Source organism: Erpetoichthys calabaricus, chromosome 2 (genome assembly GCF_900747795.2).
Source record: "Erpetoichthys calabaricus chromosome 2, fErpCal1.3, whole genome shotgun sequence".
In the NCBI taxonomy this organism is placed as follows: Eukaryota; Metazoa; Chordata; class Cladistia; order Polypteriformes; family Polypteridae; genus Erpetoichthys; species Erpetoichthys calabaricus.
The window spans coordinates 19718412-19738385 of NC_041395.2; the positions used below are offsets into that span (position 1 = coordinate 19718412).

General features: G+C 41.1%; 1 protein-coding gene across 1 annotated transcript in view; it reads right to left on the reverse strand.

Annotated features, from left to right (window-relative positions):
- Window positions 1–4616: 4616 nt before the first annotated feature.
- Window positions 4617–19974, reverse strand: part of alkbh3 (alkB homolog 3, alpha-ketoglutarate dependent dioxygenase) — a 99328-nt gene continuing 83970 nt past the window's right edge. The window contains exons 9-10 of the mRNA XM_028793496.2: window positions 18357–18455; window positions 4617–5189 (exon numbers count right to left, since the gene is read on the reverse strand). Of these exons, the coding sequence (XP_028649329.1) occupies window positions 5103–5189; window positions 18357–18455 (186 nt within the window). The 3' untranslated portion in view covers window positions 4617–5102. The remainder of the gene's footprint in view (window positions 5190–18356; window positions 18456–19974) is intronic.

Here is a 19974-nt window from a genome sequence, read left to right on the forward strand (position 1 = left end):
ATGGACCAAAATGGCAAATATATGAATTTAAAACTAAATCTACAACACAGTAAAGTGCAAAAAGTGAAGGAGTTTGAATACTTCCTCACTTCTGTAAGTTGGAGTTCAGGGTGATGTTTGTAGATGGGTGCAGAATTGGCTCAGACACAGGAAGGAGAAGGTGATGGTGTGAGGAGCCTTATCAGAATTGGCTGATGTTAACAGTGTTAAGAGCATTTGACACTCAGGTCAGACATGACATCCTACTGTCCAGAATGGAGAACATGCTGGGTATCTCTGGCACTGCCCTCCAGTGGTTCAAGTCCTATCTGACTGATAGGGAAGAGTCTGTTAGTCTTGGCAACAGCAGATCCAGCTCAGCGCCAGTCATATAAGAAGTTCCTCAGGGCTCGGTCATCGGTCCTCTGCTTTTCTGTATTTATATGCTTCCCCTTGGCCATATTATTCGTAGCTTTGGACTTTTTTATGCAGATGGCACTCAACCAACTCTATTTCAGTGTTAAAAGTGGAACTTCATCAGAGCTTTCTCAGCTCACAACTTGCCTCAGTGAAATTAAAACCTGGATGGAGCAGAACTCTTTAAAATTAAATTGCAACAAAACTGAACTCCTTCAAATTGGGACTAAAGTGCAACTTAATAAAATGAGCTCCTTCCCAGTCAATCTTGGCGGTGATCTCATCAGACCTGCCTCTACTGCAAAGAATCTTGGTGTCATTTTTGATTCTTCCCTTTCTTATTCTGCCCACATAAATCACATTAAGAAACATTCTTACGTTCACCTCCATTACATATCACATGTTCGCTCCTTCCTTTCCTTTTCTAACACTGAAAAACTTGCTCCTGCTTTTATCACATCCCGCATCAATTATTGTAATTCCCTACTGGCAGGAGCCCCTTCTAATCTTATATCACAGCTCCAGCTTATTCAAAACTCGGATGCAAGAGTCCTTCCTCGGACCGGCAACAGTGAGTACATCACACTCATCCTGCTTCACCTTCACTGGCTCCCTGTGTCTTACAGGATTGAATATAAAATTCGATTAATAACCTACAAAGCCTTAAACGACCTTGCCCCAAACTACATCAATGACCTTCTCCATGACTATGTGCCTGTCTGCCCACTAAGGTCCTGTGATTCTGGAAATCTTGTTGTGCCCCACACTAATCTACACTCCGTGGGTGACCGGGCCTGCAGCTGTATAGCGGCCAGACTCTGGAATGACCTACCGAAATTAATCAGGTCAGCCAACTCCATGAATTCTTTTAGAAAACAACTCAGAACTTGACTTTATTACCCTACTCTCAGTTTACTTCTCTGTCAAGATGCTCATGTAACCTGGGTGTGTATGCGAGACCATCAATTATGTTGTCTGTTAGGCTTTTCTCTGAATTTACTGTCTTACTCTTCTTTATTTATTTATCTGGTTTAGTACAATGCTATACAGTATACTGTATACCCTGCCGTTCTTTCTTAAACTCTGTGAAGTGCCTTGAGCATGGGAAAGGCGCTATATAAATGTATTATTATTATTATTAAGAGTGGTGTCCGGCAGGGGTCAGTGCTGGAGCTGCTCCTTTTTGTAATATATATATATATATAAATGATTTAGATATGAATATAAGTAACAAGCTGGTGAAGTTTGCAGATAAACCAAGATAGGTGGACTGGCAGATAATTTGGAATCCGTTACATCATTACAGAAGGACTTGGACAGCATACAGGCTTGGGCAGATTTGTGGCACATGAAATTGAATATCAGTAAATGAAAAGTATTACACATAGGAAGTAAAAATGTGAGGTTTGAATACATAATGTGAGGTCAGAAAATCGAGAGTCCACCTTATGAGAAGGATTTAGGAGTCATAGTGGACTCTAAGCTATCGACTGCCAGACAGAGTTCACAAGTCATTAAGAAGGCGAACAGAATGTCAGGTTATATAGCGCCTTGATGTGTGGAGTACAAGTCACAGGAGGTTCTGCTCCAGCTTTATAACACACTGGTGAGGCCTCATCTGGAGTACTGGGTGAAGTTTTGGTCTCCAGGCTACAAAAAGGACATAGCAGCACAAGAGAAGGTCCAGAGAACAGCGACTAGGCTGATTGCAGGGCTACAGGGGATGAGTTATGAGGAAAGATTAAAAGAGCTGAGCCTTTACAGTTTAAGGAAAAGAAGATTAAGGGGAGACCTGACTGAAGTGTTTAGAATTATGAAGTGAATTACTCCAGTGGATCATGACTTTAAAATGAGTCCATCAAGAACACGGGGACACAGTTGGAAACTTGTTAAAGGTAAATTTCACACAAACATTAGGAAGTTTTTCTTCACAGAGAGAACCACGAACACATGGAATAAGTGACCAAGTAGTGTGGTAGACAGTAAAACTATAGGGACTTTTAAAACTCAACTTGATGTTATTTTAGAAGAATTACAGTGCATCCGGAAAGTATTCCCAGCGCATCACTTTTTCCACATTTTGTTATGTTACAGCCTTATTCAAAAATGGATTAAATTCATTTTGTTCCTCAGAATTCTACACACAACACCCCATAATGACAACATGAAAATAGTTTACTTGAGGTTTTTGCAAATTTATTAAAAATAAAAAAACTGAGAAATCCCATGTACATAAGTATTCACAGCCTTTGCTCAATACTTTGTCGATGCCCCTTTGGCAGCAATTCCAGCCTCAAGTCTTTTTGAATATGATGCCACAAGCTTGGCACACCTATCCTTGGCCAGTTTCGCCCATTCCTTTTTGCTGCACCTCTCAAGCTCCATTAGGTTGGATGGGAAGCGTCGGTGCACAGCCATTTTAAGATCTTTCCAGAGATGTTCAATCAGATTCAAGTCTGGGCTGTGGCTGGGCCACTCAAGGACATTCACAGAGTTGTCCTGAAGGCACTCCTTTGATATCTTGGCTGTGTGCTTAGGGTCGTTGTCCTGCTGAAAGATGAACCGTCGCCCCAGTCTGAGGTCAAGAGCGCTCTGGAGCAGGTTTTCATCCAGGATGTCTCTGTACATTGCTGCAGTCATCTTTCCCTTTATCCTGACTAGTCTCCCAGTCACTGCCGCTGAAAAACACAGCTTCACTGTAGGGATGGTATTGGCCTGGTGATGAGCGGTGCCTGGTTTCCTCCAAACGTGACGCCTGGCATTCACACCAAAGAGTTCAATCTTTGTCTCATCAGACCAGAGAATTTTCTTTCTCATGGTCTGAGAGTTCTTCAGGTGCCTTTTGGCAAACTCCAGGCAGGCTGCCATGTGCCTTTTACTAAGGAGTGGCTTCCGTCTGGCCACTCTACCATACAGGCCTGATTGGTGGATTGCTGCAGAGATGGTTGTCCTTCTGGAAGGTTCTCCTCTCTCCACAGAGGACCTCTGGAGCTCTGACAGAGTGACCATCGGGTTCTTGGTCACCTCCCTGACTAAGGCCCTTCTCCCTCGGTCGCTCAGTTTAGATGGCCGGCCAGCTCTAGGAAGAGTCCTGGTGGTTTCGAACTTCTTCCACTTACGGATGATGGAGGCCACTGTGCACATTGGGACCTTCAAAGCAGCAGAAATGTTTCTGTAACCTTCCCGAGATTTGTGCCTCAAGATAATCCTGTCTCGGAGGTCTACAGACAATTCCTTTGACTTCATGCTTGGTTTGTGCTCTGACATGAACTGTAAACTGTGGGACCTTATATAGACAGGTGTGTGCCTTTCCAAATCATGTCCAATCAACTGAATTTACCACAGGTGGACTCCAATTTAGCTGCAGAAACATCTCAAGGATGATCAGGGGAAACAGGATGCACCTGAGCTCAATTTTGAGCTTCATGGCAAAGGCTGTGAATACTTATGTACATGTTGTGGAATAAGGACACAAACAACGATAAAGTTTTGGGGTTTTTAGCCCCGTATACTGTAAATTGTCAGTTTCGTTTTCATAAACTCAAAAAGACATTGAAGGGAGGGAGGACGGAAATTTTATACTGGTGGACAGGAAATTAACGTGAGGCATGCTAGGAAGAGTCGTGGTGGATTCTGGGAGCATGACGTCATCATTGGTCAGCAGAGGGAAGGAATGAACCCGGAAGTGTGCGCTTTCTAGAGCCGTCCGGGCGCTCTTTACGGTTGCGCCGTCTCTGCCTTTCTAAGGAAGTAAAGAAAGAAAGATTAGTACACTGCCGTTGTCCCCCTGCGGGGCGTTTTACGCAGCAAACCGGGTCGATCAGCTGTTCCCCAAGCGCTCGTGCGTGACAATGTGCCTTCTCAATTTTTTTATTTTTAATAAATTTGCAAAAATCTCAAGTAAACTTTTTTCACGTTGTCATTATGGGGTGTTGTGTGTAGAATTCTGAGGAAAAAAATGAATTTAATCCATTTTGGAATAAGGCTGTAACATAACAAAATGTGGAAAAAGTGATGCGTTGTGAATACTTTCCGGATGCACTGTAAGTGGATAGGACTGGCAAGCTTTGTTCTCGTCTACATTGTTCAAATGGTCTAAGCATTTGGCAGTCTAAGTTCCTGCAAACCTTTACAGAGAATAAAAAACCTTATAGTCATGTAATGTTATTTCATGAGAAAATGTAGCATGGAAAGGAAATAAATACTGTATTATCTGTAAATCATCTCAAATCAATGATTTATTTTAAAGTTACAACAGCAAAAACACAATATCATACAACTTCTTAGTTATAGCTTTTGAAACAAACTTAACAGTAAGACAGTGAATGCAACCCTTAACTGTTTGGTTAATCTGAATAGTGAACCAAGCTGTCAATGCAGCCATGAGAAAAAATGGAAAAAACGTAAAGTCTGACTGCCATGTTTTAACCAAAGGAAAAAAGTCTGCAACAGAGAGGTATTCGCAATTTACTTTCAAAAATCAGAAACACATATTAATCACCTTTGAAAACTATACATTTTTATAATGCTTCTGGAAAAGAGGCCTGTTATAAGCACGCCTGAAAGGCTGACAAGGATAAATAAAAAAAAAGAGTTTGTCACCTTGACTTTACACTGATTGCTTGTTTTGCTAACAGGAGTCTCCGGTTCAGGTTTTTAGGATTTTCTAATTAGCAGGCTTCTCCCATTGCTAGCAAACTGCAGTGTTAGCGTAAACCTGACTCCGGGTGGATGGTTCGAAAGGTCAAGTTAATCCTTGGCCCTCTGTCATGGTATTCCTTTGGCACTCTGTGCTGTAAATATAAAAAGAGGAGAGGCCTTGTTAGGATGATCCTTGTAAATGACATGTCATTACTACTGTAACCAGCCCCAGATACAATTCTAACATTTGTTCAAGCGGTGGTCAGTGGCCTTTCACCAACTGTTGGATGGCTAAATCAGTCCGTTATCCTTATGTAAGAAGCCATGCCTGAAACTAGGCTTGCGTCTTTTTCAGTATTCTCCCTTGGCCTGACAGCTACATTTCTCATACAAACTCTAAATGTAATTTGGAAAAGATACATATTATATAAAAAATGTGACCTGATTCTAGGGCTGCTTGAAATGAACCAGAAAAAAAGGCAATCAAATTAGGCCAACACGCGTCTGTTTTATTGTAAGAACAAGCTGACATAACCAGAATGGGGGACTAATAGGACGGGCCCAGGAAGAATGTACAATAGAGACCTCCCACAGGTATTTGTGGGGTGTTCACTGTCGATATACAATACAATACAATTTATTTTTGCAAGCCCAAAGTCGCACAAGAAGTGCCACAATGGGCTTTAACAGTCCCTGCCTCTTGACAGCCCCCCAGCCTTGACTCTCTAAGAAGACAAGGAAAAACTCCCTTGTAGGGGAAAAAATGGAAGAAGCCTTGGGAAAGGCAGTTCAAAGAGAGACCCCTTTCCAGGTAGGTTGGGCATGCAGTGGGTGTCAAAAAGAAGGGTGCATGGAAAATACTCAATAAATGTAGATGTTCTAAGGACAAATTGGCAGAGACAAGTAGGATGCCTGCTGCAACTCTTCATTCTACCAAACGGCACCCCAGAAAGCTGCCAGGGTACTGCTGCCTGTATATCATGGCTGCTGTGAATGTGTGAGGTCCTTCAAATGTGACACAAACACCACGTACCACTAATGGCTCTGTTATTCCTGTTCCGAAATACATTATACTGGACGTTGGGTGAATTTCAGGTTTGCTTCTAGTTTGATAGAAATAAAATGTTGTGCTGCTCCAGAATTATTGAGCACATTGCAATCTAGTGTGACACCTGGGATCAATAATGAACTGAAAAACGAATCTGATATTTAGTCACAAATAACTCCACAGCTATCCTGCATCAGGGCCGGTTTAAGTGTATGGGCCATCAACAAAAAAACCTAAACACGTAATGCCAGCCTCACACGTTACAAGCTGCACCTGTTCATCCACATTTGCCAGTAGGCCACCCAAGCCGCAAAAAAAATGTAAGTGCTCTGGTAAAAAATAAATACATAAATAAAATAAATAATAATAAAAAAAAAAATACCATGTGGATACTTCCTAGACCTCACCTCACCTTAACATGCAGCATTCACAAAATGCAGCATTCCTATATGTTGATGTCATGCAATTATAAGTCCATCCATCCATCCATCCATTATCCAACCCGCTGAATCCAAACACAGGGTCACGGGGTCTGCTGGAGCCAATCCCAGCCAACACAGGACACAAGGCAGGAACCAATCCCGGGCAGGGTGCCAACCCACCACAGGACACACACAAACACACCCACACACCAAGCACACACTAGGGCCAATTTAGAATCGCCAATCCACCTAACCTGCATGTCTTTGGAATGTGGGAGGAAACCGGAGCGCCCGGAGGAAACCCACGCAGACACGGGGAGAACATGCAAACTCCACGCAGGGAGGACCCGGGAAGCGAACCCAGGTCTCCAGGTCTCCCAACTGCGAGGCGGCAGCTCTTCCCACTGCGCCACCGTGCCGCCCCATCCATTATCCAACCTGCTATATCCTAACTACAGGGTCACGGGGGTCTGCTGGAGCCAATCCTAGCTAACACAGGGAGCAAGGCAGGGAACAAACCCCGGACAGGGCACATCATTAACTTTCATTGGTTATTTCCTTGAGCTTTTATGTTTAGCAGATGTTTAACAGTTCATTATATGTAAAGACTCCTAATCTTCACATTATTTTATATTTCTGTCAAATCAGTGTATTCGAACACTTAGGATATTTATTTAGGGTGTCATGTGGAACAGACGTTTCAAATGTCGTGAGCGAGTACAAATCATTTCATATCGCATATGATCACAAGTCTTTACATAATGGGCATGGCAACTCCTACAATTTTTGCAAGTTACTGTTTTGCCTCAAACCCATTCAGCCCTATTCATATTTACAGCGTTAAGGATGTGCACAGACCAAGATGCAAAACTCGCATGCTGTCAGCAACCAAAATACATTTACTCTTGTGGCGGCCCATTCGTTCACCGAGTTGATATTCTCCTAGTCAGTAGGTAGCAGTAGTCAGTAGTTAATGTTGCATACTCAACAATTTCAAATGTGAGGAAGTGAATTTTCATATGATTATTCAGTGACACCCAATGAGACTCTACTGATGGAAGAAGAGTTATGTCTGTTACCTCTAGTGTTCTAAAAAAAATGGGGGGACTTTCAGACCCATTAGCCAAAAGTGGTGAAGTGATGGAGAGTATACTATTCTCGTTAAGCAGATATGTGACCTCCATAATGAAGATATGCATTTCTCATGTCTACTGTGACCAGAAGAGGGCCCTACCGAGCTCCAGACCCCAAACACAATCCCTATTTTATAAACTACTTTTGACAGGTTTCTCTGTCTGTATAATACAAAACAATACCAGAATGTATCTTCTCTTCTCTTTTCCATTTCTCTCTGCTGAGTGTCGTCCAGCTCTTCTCCAAACTCTGACTTCATTGTACTGAAGCAGAGTGGTTTCCTTTATCCAGGACCTTGGTGTACATTCGGTGCCACGACATTGTCCCTTGGAAGTACTTCCTGGTTAACCGGAACTCCCATGAAGTAGGTAGCATTAATCCATTCAGCACCCCCTGGAGGCACCTAACAGGGCTTCTCAACAGATCCAAACATGCCACGTGGGTATCTGTAGATACAGTGGTGTGAAAAACTATTTTCCCCCTTCCTGATTTCTTATTCTTTTGCATGTTTGTCACACAAAATGTTTCTGATCATCAAACACATTTAACCATTAGTCAAATATAACACAAGTAAACACAAAATGCAGTTTCTAAATGGTGGTTTTTATTATTTAGGGAGAAAAAAAAATCCAAACCTACATGGCCCTGTGTGAAAAAGTAATTGCCCCCTGAACCTAATAACTGGTTGGGCCACCCTTAGCAGCAATAACTGCAATCAAGCGTTTGCGATAACTTGCAATGAGTCTTTTACAGCGCTCTGGAGGAATTTTGGCCCACTCATCTTTGCAAAATTGTTGTAATTCAGCTTTATTTGAGGGTTTTCTAGCATGAACCGCCTTTTTAAGGTCATGCCATAGCATCTCAATTGGATTCAGGTCAGGACTTTGACTAGGCCACTCCAAAGTCTTCATTTTGTTTTTCTTCAGCCATTCAGAGGTGGATTTGCTGGTGTGTTTTGGGTCATTGTCCTGTTGCAGCACCCAAGATCGCTTCAGCTTGAGTTGACGAACAGATGGCCGGACATTCTCCTTCAGGATTTTTTGGTAGACAGTAGAATTCATGGTTCCATCTATCACAGCAAGCCTTCCAGGTCCTGAAGCAGCAAAACAACCCCAGACCATCACACTACCACCACCATATTTTACTGTTGGTATGATGTTCTTTTTCTGAAATGCTGTGTTCCTTTTACGCCAGATGTAACGGGACATTTGCCTTCCAAAAAGTTCAACTTTTGACTCATCAGTCCACAAGGTATTTTCCCAAAAGTCTTGGCAATCATTGAGATGTTTCTTAGCAAAATTGAGACGAGCCCTAATGTTCTTTTTGCTTAACAGTGGTTTGCGTCTTGGAAATCTGCCATGCAGGCCGTTTTTTGCCCAGTCTCTTTCTTATGGTGGAGTCGTGAACACTGACCTTAATTGAGGCAAGTGAGGCCTGCAGTTCTTTAGACGTTGTCCTGGGGTCTTTTGTGACCTCTCGGATGAGTCGTCTCTGCGCTCTTGGGGTAATTTTGGTCGGCCGGCCACTCCTGGGAAGGTTCACCACTGTTCCATGTTTTTGCCATTTGTGGATAATGGCTCTCACTGTGGTTCGCTGGAGTCCCAAAGCTTTAGAAATGGCTTTATAACCTTTACCAGACTGATAGATCTCAATTACTTCTGTTCTCATTTGTTCCTGAATTTCTTTGGATCTTGGCATGATGTCTAGCTTTTGAGGTGCTTTTGGTCTACTTCTCTGTGTCAGGCAGCTCCTATTTAAGTGATTTCTTGATTGAAACAGGTGTGGCAGTAATCAGGCCTGGGGGTGGCTACGGAAATTGAACTCAGGTGTGATACACCACAGTTAGGTTATTTTTTAACAAGGGGGCAATTACTTTTTCACACAGGGCCATGTAGGTTTGGATTTTTTTCTCCCTAAATAATAAACACCATCATTTAAAAACTGCATTTTGTGTTTACTTGTGTTATATTTGACTAATGGTTAAATGTGTTTGATGATCAGAAACATTTTGTGTGACAAACATGCAAAAGAATAAGAAATCAGGAAGGGGGCAAATAGTTTTTCACACCACTGTATATCGTAACCCAGGGATGCTACCATCTAGTGTTTTGGGGGAGTAAATAACTCAAGTAAGTTGCCTCCCCTTCTGTCCTGTCATTGTACTGGCATCCTGACTGGTTAAGGATCTTTTATCAAGTCTTTCCAGATTATTCGAGACTATGCATTCCTGTCCATCTCCTAGCTGCAGCAGGGACCACCATGCCTATTTGGTAGGACGGCCTCCCATCCAGGTAAGGTATCTTGAACCAGCCTGGCTGGGATGCCAACAGATGCCTGCCACCCACCCCTTGTGCTTTGATGACCTCTTGTGTCATATTCAGCACTCCATTCATCATTCTAGCATCCACTCAAGCCCCGTCAGATTGTCAGTCACTTGTCATATTTTAGCATCCAGGGCTATGCAGCAAAGAAGAGTTGCAAGCTACAAACTCAGATCATCCACTTTTAAGTTTGCAAATTCATATGCATCAACAAGGATTAAGGAACAACCAATACAAGTGCAGGAACAACAACTACATTCTGAGGAATTAAATTTCTAATGTGGTGGGATAGATTTCAGAAGTCTTGGTCCCTGCGTCTTACAAGGAAACGATAAAACTGTAACAGTAACTACTGAGCGTTATGTTGCCATGCTTCAACACCTGAACTGTGCTGATTCATTTCTTGATTACAGTAGACCCCCGTGAAGTCGGGGTTCAGAGTTCACGGCCTGAGTCGTTCGCGGATTTTTCCTTAGAACCTAACTAATAATTGTTAGCGGAAAATCATAAATATCCTCTGCAATTTTTTTATGCCTTTTTTCGTGGCAATACTGTACTGTAGAGAGAACACAAAGCAACCGTAGAGGAAGACGCAGCTTGGGATGGTGAAAGTAGCCAATCTGAGAGCATTACCCATTTCTCCCTGCTGCTGATTGGCTGCTGTCCTGTGACGCATCTCCGGTAGATGCAGCCCAGCATTCCAGTATCATAACAGTTTACCGCATGTAGCTGTCTCGAGTGTTTCGCTGAGCGTTCGTGTTTTTCGTCTTGTTCTTAAAGCCCTAAGATGCCGCCCAAACGCCCTGCACCTTTTCTGTGCAGTTATTATCTTCATTACATACCTTCATCGTACTGCACAGCTAATTCATCATCATCTTCAATCAATATCATTCATTATTGGTGAGTACCCGTACATTTTCCTGTATTTTTATTAAATGAAATATTATTACGTATTTACCCTACTTATACCAAAGAATACAGTACATATAGGGGTAACATTGGTATTTTACATTCTAGCACTGCAGGAGACATAGCAGTACAGTAATGTATAGTATACGGGTTTACATTTTTTTTAGGGTAATGTATTAAGCTGAATTTGAAATTAAATTAAAGCATTTTGGGGGCATATTTAGGGTTTAAACTATAAAAATAGGCATTTATAGGCGTTTTTTGACTACATCTAAAATTCGTGTTTTTTCACAATTCGCGGGTGGCTCTAGGAACGTAACCCCTGCGAATTTTGGGGGTCGTCTGTATTTTTTTTCTTCTCTAACTTTTCATACTACCCTTTCAAAAATCACCACAGCTTTGCACTACACTTTGTATTATTCTTAAGAATACCCTATATTATTTTGTTTCAACAGGAGGGTTTGGGTTATCACGATGTCCAGACTACAAACAGAGAAAGTCACGGGTGATTTGTGTATACCTTAGCCAACTTCTAATTTATTTTAGAACATTGAAGCAATTTTAATAAGATCAGGCCATTTTGCATTTTGTGCCATCACCATTGTGACCGAGGCACTGGAAAACACAAAAAGTTTTAGAACATCTCAGCTTTTTCAGTTTTTATGGAAATGCAGGCAGTTTAATGTCTTAATGTTTCATGACGTCAAGGCATGGAACAAATAAACAATAGCAAATAAAAAAATAAGTCAAGGAATCATTCATTGTACAACATTTTATTCAAGTTTTTCATTCATCAAAGTAGTCACCCACTGCTGACATAACAGTCAAATTGTGGTAACTCTTTTGATTCAGAAAACAAGTCATCAACTCTCCTTCTAACAAAAGAACACCAAACCATCACACTTCCTCCTCCATGCTTGACAGTTGGTGTCACACACTGAGGAATCATTCTTCCACTAACTCGACGGCGTACAAACACACTGCGTGATGAACCGAAGATTTCAAATTTTGATTCATTGGTCCATAAGACTTTCTTCCAGTCTGCAGTAGTCCACAGCCGGTATATCAAGACCCTATTTTGTACATTAAGGAATGGCTTTCTTAGTGCCACTCTTCACAGTAGAGACTGACACTTGCTTTTTTTCAACCACTTTTAAGCTGCGCCGGAAGCTGTTGTGCTGTGAGGCGCCTGTGATCGCACAAGCTGGTGACTCTCAAGAAACTTGTCTTCTGACTGAGTTGTGATTTTGGCTCTGCCAGATCTCCTCCTATCAGAGTTTCTTCCAGTTTCCAACTGCCCTTGGATTGTGTAGGACACCACTGGACTCACTGACAATTTGATTTGTTTTTTCTTTTTTTGCAGTTTCTCTAAATGAGCTACACTTTTAAGGGTGATAATGCTCTGCCTTGTTTCATTTGTTAATTGCCGTTTTCTTGCCATTATCACTGCAATATTGTCCAAGCAGTACCACAGAGGGAGTAGTAACACAGTCTGTTCCAACTCTGCTTTAAGATAGACTGAGGGTCCAGTCCTGGAGGGTCGCAGCGGCTGCTGGTTTTCATTTTAACCATCTTCTTCATTAGTGAACAGTTTTTGCTGCTAATTAACTTCTTTTGCTTTAATTTTAATTAACTTGATTCAGGCCCCTTAGCTGTTTCTTTTTCCTTAATTAGCAACCAAACAATAATGAGACACAAAACAAGCCACCATAAGACCAGCTCACCTGTGCCCATCACACAATAAAGAAAATAAAGAAAGGTGAAGATCTCAGTAAGATTGATCTCTCAAGTCACTAAAACATTTTGACGGTGGTCTTAGAAAACACACAAAATCAACAGTTTTAGAAATGTCTGCTGTGCCAGAATGAGAGCAGCAACAAGCCATGAAATTAAATAATGAGTTTAATTAACAGCAAGAATGGGCTTCTCATTAAGAAACTGGTTGGAGTTTGAAGACCCAATTTAACTGGTCATCTGTTGGCTCATTTCATGTCTCATTTCTGTTTTGCTGTCATTTAATGAAGAAAAGAACCAATTCAAAGGACTGAATCCTTAAAAACAGGGCTATTAAAATGAAGGGAAAATAAATTAATTAGCAGTGAAAACTGGTCATTGATTAGGAAAAGGGTTAGGATGAAAACCTGCAGCCACTGCAGCACTCCAGGGGCCTCATGTATAAACGGTGCGTACGCACAGAAATGTTGCGTACGAATGTTTCCACGCTCAAATCGCGATGTATAAAACCTAAACTTGGCGTAAAGCCATGCACATTTCCACAGTAACTCATACCTTGGCGTACGCAATTTCTCCGCTCAGTTTTGCAGACTGGCGGCACCCAGCATCAAAGCAGTGCTACTGTTCCTGTGTGATCACCCTTTCTTAGATCCACATCCACGGCGGCGGCTTTATCAAATACACTGAAATTAACCGCATATCGTTCATAAATTTAATGCATCTGATTGTAATTAACCTGTAACAATATAATGGTCCACAGAATGGTCAAACTACTGTTCCTGTGTGCTCATCCTTTCTTTCTTAGCTCCACATTCCTGACGCGGCTTTATAAATACACTGAAATTAACTGCATATTGTTTATTAGTGTAATGCATCTGATCGTAATTAACCTGTAGCAATATAATGGTCCAGGGAATAGCCATAGTATTCCAAATACCATAACTGCTTTAGCGTTGTTACGCTCACTGCATCTTGTTCTTCTTTTGCTACTCCCGTTAAGGGTTGCCACTGCGGATCATCTTTTTCCATATTACTCTCACTGCACCACTCGGAGTATTTATATCACTGTATCTGAGTGTGAATCACAGCAGCAGCTGATCGGAAAGAGAATTATCGGTATACAGCATCAAGTACACACTACCTCAACCACGGCAAAAAGCGTCAAAGCCTTTCCTGTACGGACCTCGCGTTTCAGAAACAGTTTCATCCCAAGAACTATAAAGGCACTCAATCAGTCCATCAAGTGCTCCTTGTAGAACTGTTTGTACTTATAAGTACAATCACCTCACTGTAAACTTGCACTACAGTTATAATATTGCACAACCTGCGCTACTTTATAAAGCGCGTATGATGACAATATAATTTTTAAGATGAAATGCAGCAAAATATGTTGCTTATAGTATACAGATAAAACTTTAACTTCATTTAAATAATCTGTATTGTTAATAATTAAACATGTGAGGACATGGTGCCACAGCGTATAGCTAGTTCAAGGATAGCTCCTGCCTTGCGCTGTATTCTTGCTGGTGCTGACGCGACACTGGAAGGATAGACGAATAGAATAATTAAACATGTACAGTACTACGAAGATATTTCAATGTTCCTTAAAATTTTTGAAGAATCGGCGTTCTAAGCTTACAAATGGCTTAACGTCTATTACAGAGCTGATTGTGTGGCGATTGGAGAAAGAAAAGTATGGACAGGAATTGGAGGTTAGTACGTTTGAAAGAGACAGTACTTCTGTAATAAATTATTTCATCGAAGGTCGCACATGGCGCAGCAAGCCTCTTGCGTGAGATATGAACAATCACTGCGCCACCGTGTTCCCATGTTTAATAACATGCTTTCATTCCTATCATCATGAAAATGATATCACGTATACATCTCAGTATTTTAATTATTCAGAGAGCTGTAATATCTCGAATGTAATGCATTCTGTGTCCTGTCGGAGAAAGAGAAAGAACGGAAGCAGGTAGTGATTCACACACAGAGCACATAGAAGATCAAACACAGAACAAAGCATTTAACATGCTACTTGAGAAACTAGTAAAATAAACGATTTTAAGATGAAGTTTATGATGTTCTACTTTAATGGCAAAATAAACTACGTGATTAAAGTGGAAATTTCGAGATTAAAGTTGACCTTTCGTGCTTTTTTCCCACTGTGTGCCTATGTTTTTTGTTTGTACCCTAATACGCTTTCATATGACACTCAGACGGTGGGCTACGACTTGCCTTTTCACGGCGACTTTGATATGTGATTTCTTTTTTATTTCGGGCACTGTGCGACTTTGTGAATTTGATCTTTCGAGTTTTTCCGACACTCTGTCACTCGATCAGCTTCCTTTTGTTGATTATACCACTGTTTAAACCAACAAATAGTACGTTTTTCCTTTGCCTCCACTTGGTATTCGCTGAAATTCTTATATTTTCCCCTGTGCTTTTCCCATTGTCTTTTCACAGAAGGCTATTTATATTGATTTGCATATTCAAAGAGGCGTAATTCTGGGAGGAGTTGGGGCGGGACAGAAGGCGCGTGCACGTGCGTTACTTTTCATGCTGATCGGGATTTATGTATTGGAAGAACGTGAAATTTTGCGTGCGCACAGATTCCTGCATCTGGATTTTTCTGTGCGTACGCACAATCCCGCTTTTGTGCTTACGCCATGATATAGTGTGAGTTCTACGCACGGCGTTATACATGAGGCCCCTGGACTGGAGTTTGACACCCCTGTTTTAAGGAATCAACAAAAGTCAGGACACCTGTGCAAATTGTGTGCTTCAACTTGCAAGGCTTCATTGACTTCAATTGCTGCAGAACACCTATAGGTTGTAACCTATTAGTTGTTCCTTGACAAAGGCCCATTTGTAATATGCTGAAATTTCCTTTTATTTCAGTTTTTGCTAACCTAAACTTTAAATTGAAACCTCTGGCAGTGTACTGCTTACCTTTTCACCATTTTAGGTCATGCATTGTATTTCAACTGATTAAATTTGAAGAAAAACTGGAAACACTGAGGTGCTCTAAAATGTTTGATACTAGTGTAAAGGCAGGTGCCCCAGCTGTCCATGATTTAAGCACATTCATGTTAGGTAGAATGCCCAGTGGGGGGCTGGGTGGTCTTTTGGCCTTGGAACCCCTCCAGATTTTGTTTGTTGATTTTTTTCCTCCAGCTTAACTGGAGTTTTGTTTTTTATTTTTCTTGTCCACCTGACCTCATCAAAGACTTTACAGACTTAAATTATGACATTGTATATAAGGAATCTACCTTTCTACTAATTATGTATATCAGTGTTTTATAAGCTTATATGGATTTATTTACTTTTTCTTTGTTGCTTATTCATTAATATTCTTATCTATTCTTATTTGTTTTTTATTTTCTTGTAACTTTCTCTTTGACATCTTGTAAAGTACTTTGAGCTACATTCTTTATATGAAAATGTGCTATCTAAATAAATGTTCTTATTTTGTTAATAAGTTAAACAGATCTTTTCCTAGTTTTGCTGCCCAGGATGGAATCCGTGCAAGTGAGGACAAGGATGTAGACTGACAAGTAAATCAAATGCTTTGTCTCTGGACTTAACCTAACCACCTAACCATAATCTAGTACAAAGCCCACGGAACTGCTGGCTTTACATTGACTCACTCATACCTCGATTTCAGGATCCACAGTACTTATGCCCGTGAATAAGGTCCCAAAATAGCTGAACTTGACCATTGGGGCGGACGCTTATCTCTTCCCTAAAGGGAGCAAGACAATCTTTCAAGGAGAGAACCATAAGCTCAAATTTGGATGTGCACATTTTCATCCCAAACACATCCCACTCGGCTGCAAACCAGTTCTACAATTCTTGTTTTTTTTTTTTTTTAATTTACCCTTTTGCAATATCCTCAAATAATATAAAATTCCACCTGGAAAATGCTTTTTAAAGAAAACACACTTTTGTGAACCTGATAACATTCTACAAAACAAATCACACACACGCATGCTTGTACAAAGGCTGTCTTGCACGGAAGCACAATGATTAAGTGCTCTCATTGAAATTGTTTTCTAAGCCTAAAAGAGGAGATTCAAAAAACAAATGACTAAAACGTGATGATTATTGATCACACTGCATACTGAAAGCAATGAAATGAGTCTCCTCTCATCAATAGTTCACTATAAGCAAAATGTGTACACAAAAAAAAAAAAACTATTTGGACGAGAGTATCAGTAGGCTTTAGGATGTTATTCTATAACATTTCAGTAATTATTTACCGCTCTGATGCTGATCTTTCTGATTATAAAATAAGTCAATACAATAGCAATTGACGAGAATTCATAATTAATTGCAGAATTACGGTATTTGAGGGTTCCTCTAGAGCAGGGGTGGGCAGATTCAGTCCTGGAGGGCCGCAGTGGTTGCAGGTTTTTGTTCCAACCCAGTTGCTTAATTAAAAATCAATCCTTGTCAATTATTTAATTGCATGGCTTGCTAGTGCTTTAACTCTGCCATGTCAGGTCATTCTTATATCCTAGATTTATTTTCCTTTATAAGGATATCATCCAAATGATTTGAAGTCTAAAACAGATGAGTAATTCTCAGTGTTTCACTTTTTTCTCTTCACTTTCCTTCCAAGTATTTAATTAAACCAAATAGTGTGTGATAAATACACACAGGTGTAAATGAAAACAAGCTAAATGGAGAAATGCTGGTCTCTTTTGTCATTTGCATGGTATTGCTAATTAGGAGCAATTAAAAACCAAGAATACAGCTGTTTAAGACTAAAATAAGCAATAAGGGTTCAAAATCTTAACGAGCGAGACAACTAAAGTGAAGCTGAAGTGTTACTTGAGCAATGAGGGCTTCTTATTAAGCAATTGGGTTGGAGCAAAAACCTGCAGCCACTGCGGCCCTCCAGGACTGAATCTGCCCACCCCTGCTCTAGAGCGCCTCTTTCTCTTGCACAATTTGGCTCAAAAACTAATCAGCACATCGTCATCTCACAACAGGCTTAAGTTTCGAGTTTGTGATTTTTCCGACCAGCCATTTTAGCTCTAGACTGTCCTCAAGAAACTGTGATATACACACACACACACACACACACACACACACACAGAGATAGACAGACGCACACCCATCATCGAGATATTGATGTTTTCGGTACCAGAGGACCCTAAAATGTTGAGATCCATCGAAAACCAGAGATCAAAATTTTTGACAAATCTAAAGCTTTTGCTCCTCCCCCATAGACAATAGGTAATTTGGGGGGGGGGGGGGGGGTTAGGGGGATGCAAAGCAAAAACTGCACACAATACGAAGTGCAGAAATATTACAGAAATTTTTAAAATATTTCAGGTCTGTATGACCTAAAATGTGTAGCCCATTAAACTCACTATAAGTAATTGGCATATTAAAGGACAGATTTCATATTACTGCTTAAAGTAAACTTCTGTTGCATTCTCAACATGACTTACTGGTATAAGATAACATTTTCCTCTATCCTGGGTGGTCTCGTGGCCTCTGAACCCCTGCAGATTTTATTTTTTTTTCTCTAGCCGTCTGTTTTTCTTTTGTTTTTTCTGTCCTCCCTGGCCATCGGACCTTACTTTTATTCTATGTTAATTAGTGTTTCCTTATTTTAATTCTTATTCATTTTGTCTTTTTTCTCTTTCTTCATCATATAAAGCACTTTGAGCTACATTGTTTGCACGAAAATGTGCTATAGAAATAAAATGTTGTTGTTGTTGTAAAAGCCATGTAACTCACCTGCCAGTCTTCCTGTACCGCGCCCTCCATGATCAGTAAGGTGCCATGTGAAAGTGGAATTTTCAGCCGCTCCACATAAGTGTAATCACCGTTTTCTTCCTAACCAGAAATCAAAGATGACAAATCAAAAGACAAGCCACATGAACTACTTCTAGAAGTGCATCTTCTAGATACACCTGAGGCACCAGCTACTCTAGCATATCATAAAAAAAATTATGCTACAACTGCCACTAAAATCAATTAGCCTAGGCTAAAGACAGAAAAAGGTAATACTGGTTGATAAGACCTTAGAGAGTCGCCTGATCAATCAGTATGCAACGTAAGGGCCCAGATTAGAAGATTAGATCAGGCTGCCAATGAAAGGCTGGACCATCTGTTGATTAAGTCATTAGCAGACTGAGACACCAGGTATTGGTTAGCAGAACACAAACAAGGAGATGTAATCTTAGCTTGGGAATGGTCTACTGCCACGGGGAAGGTGAGGTAAGAGCTCTTGATTTCTGAAATAGCCAAAATTGAAACAAAACTCTACAGAGTGAAAGCAGTAAGTCACAATCAACAAGGGAGCTGGACAATACTGGGAGAGAGTTGTCAGGAAACTGACCTGGAATGACATATAGAGGATTCCACAAGCCAGACTCAATTTCCTTAAAAGACCAACCTTCAACACTCTCTCTAGGCCCATGAACTTGTGTCTTTGGTACAGTTCTTCTGAAGAATTCCTACTCTGTATTGCCCCAGACCTCACACTCATCACATACTTTCCAGCAATAAGGGTGCAATTGGACAGAATCACTATGGATGGCAGCATGGCCAAGTTTTGTCAGCGATTAGCAGACATCGTGGTGGCAAGCGGACAGAAAGCAAATAAAACTAATCCAGGATATAAACAACAGTTGTTTCCTTTCATTAGATAGGGAGGTGGAGGACAGAACAACCTTCAGACAGCACCGATCCTATCAGCTAGTGACAACTGGAACGTGACAGGACAGAAAACTTCAATTCCTCACTGAGGTTACCACTACTTTCCTCCAACATTACATTGTGCTGTGGTCTACAGAATCAAAGTCAAGCTGAGCCGTGCCATGGAAAACAGGTGGAGATGCAGCCCGCAGGAGAAAGACAGAGAGAGAAACATACAGATTTGAAGGCAGAATGCATAGAGTCAGGATGGAGTGTTGTCATCAACCCTGCTGAGATGTGGTGCTGATGCTACAAGGGGTCAACTACCCAGCATTTCCTGAGGGGTAGAGGGAGTGTGATCAAGGAACAAACAAAAGAAGGCACTGAAGGAGCTAGTGGAAGACTTGGAGAAAGGGAGCTTCTGCAACTGGATAAGGAAGTTAGACACAATATGGAGGAAAGGGTCCTAGGGTAAGCTACAGGGGGTAGAAGGGAGAAATCCCCGGTAGTGCTCCACCATCTGGAGATGTTCCTGGAACACAAAAACATCTACGAGGGGTGGCTCCTGGCTGGTGACCTTGTAGCCAGCCCAATGGCACCGTCGTAGGAGTGTCTAGCAGCAGTGCTCTACCTGTACAAATGGAGTTTCACAGTATCTACCAGGTTGTGTGAGAAAAAGTACCCCATAAATTATGGAGATGACCTTTATGACACA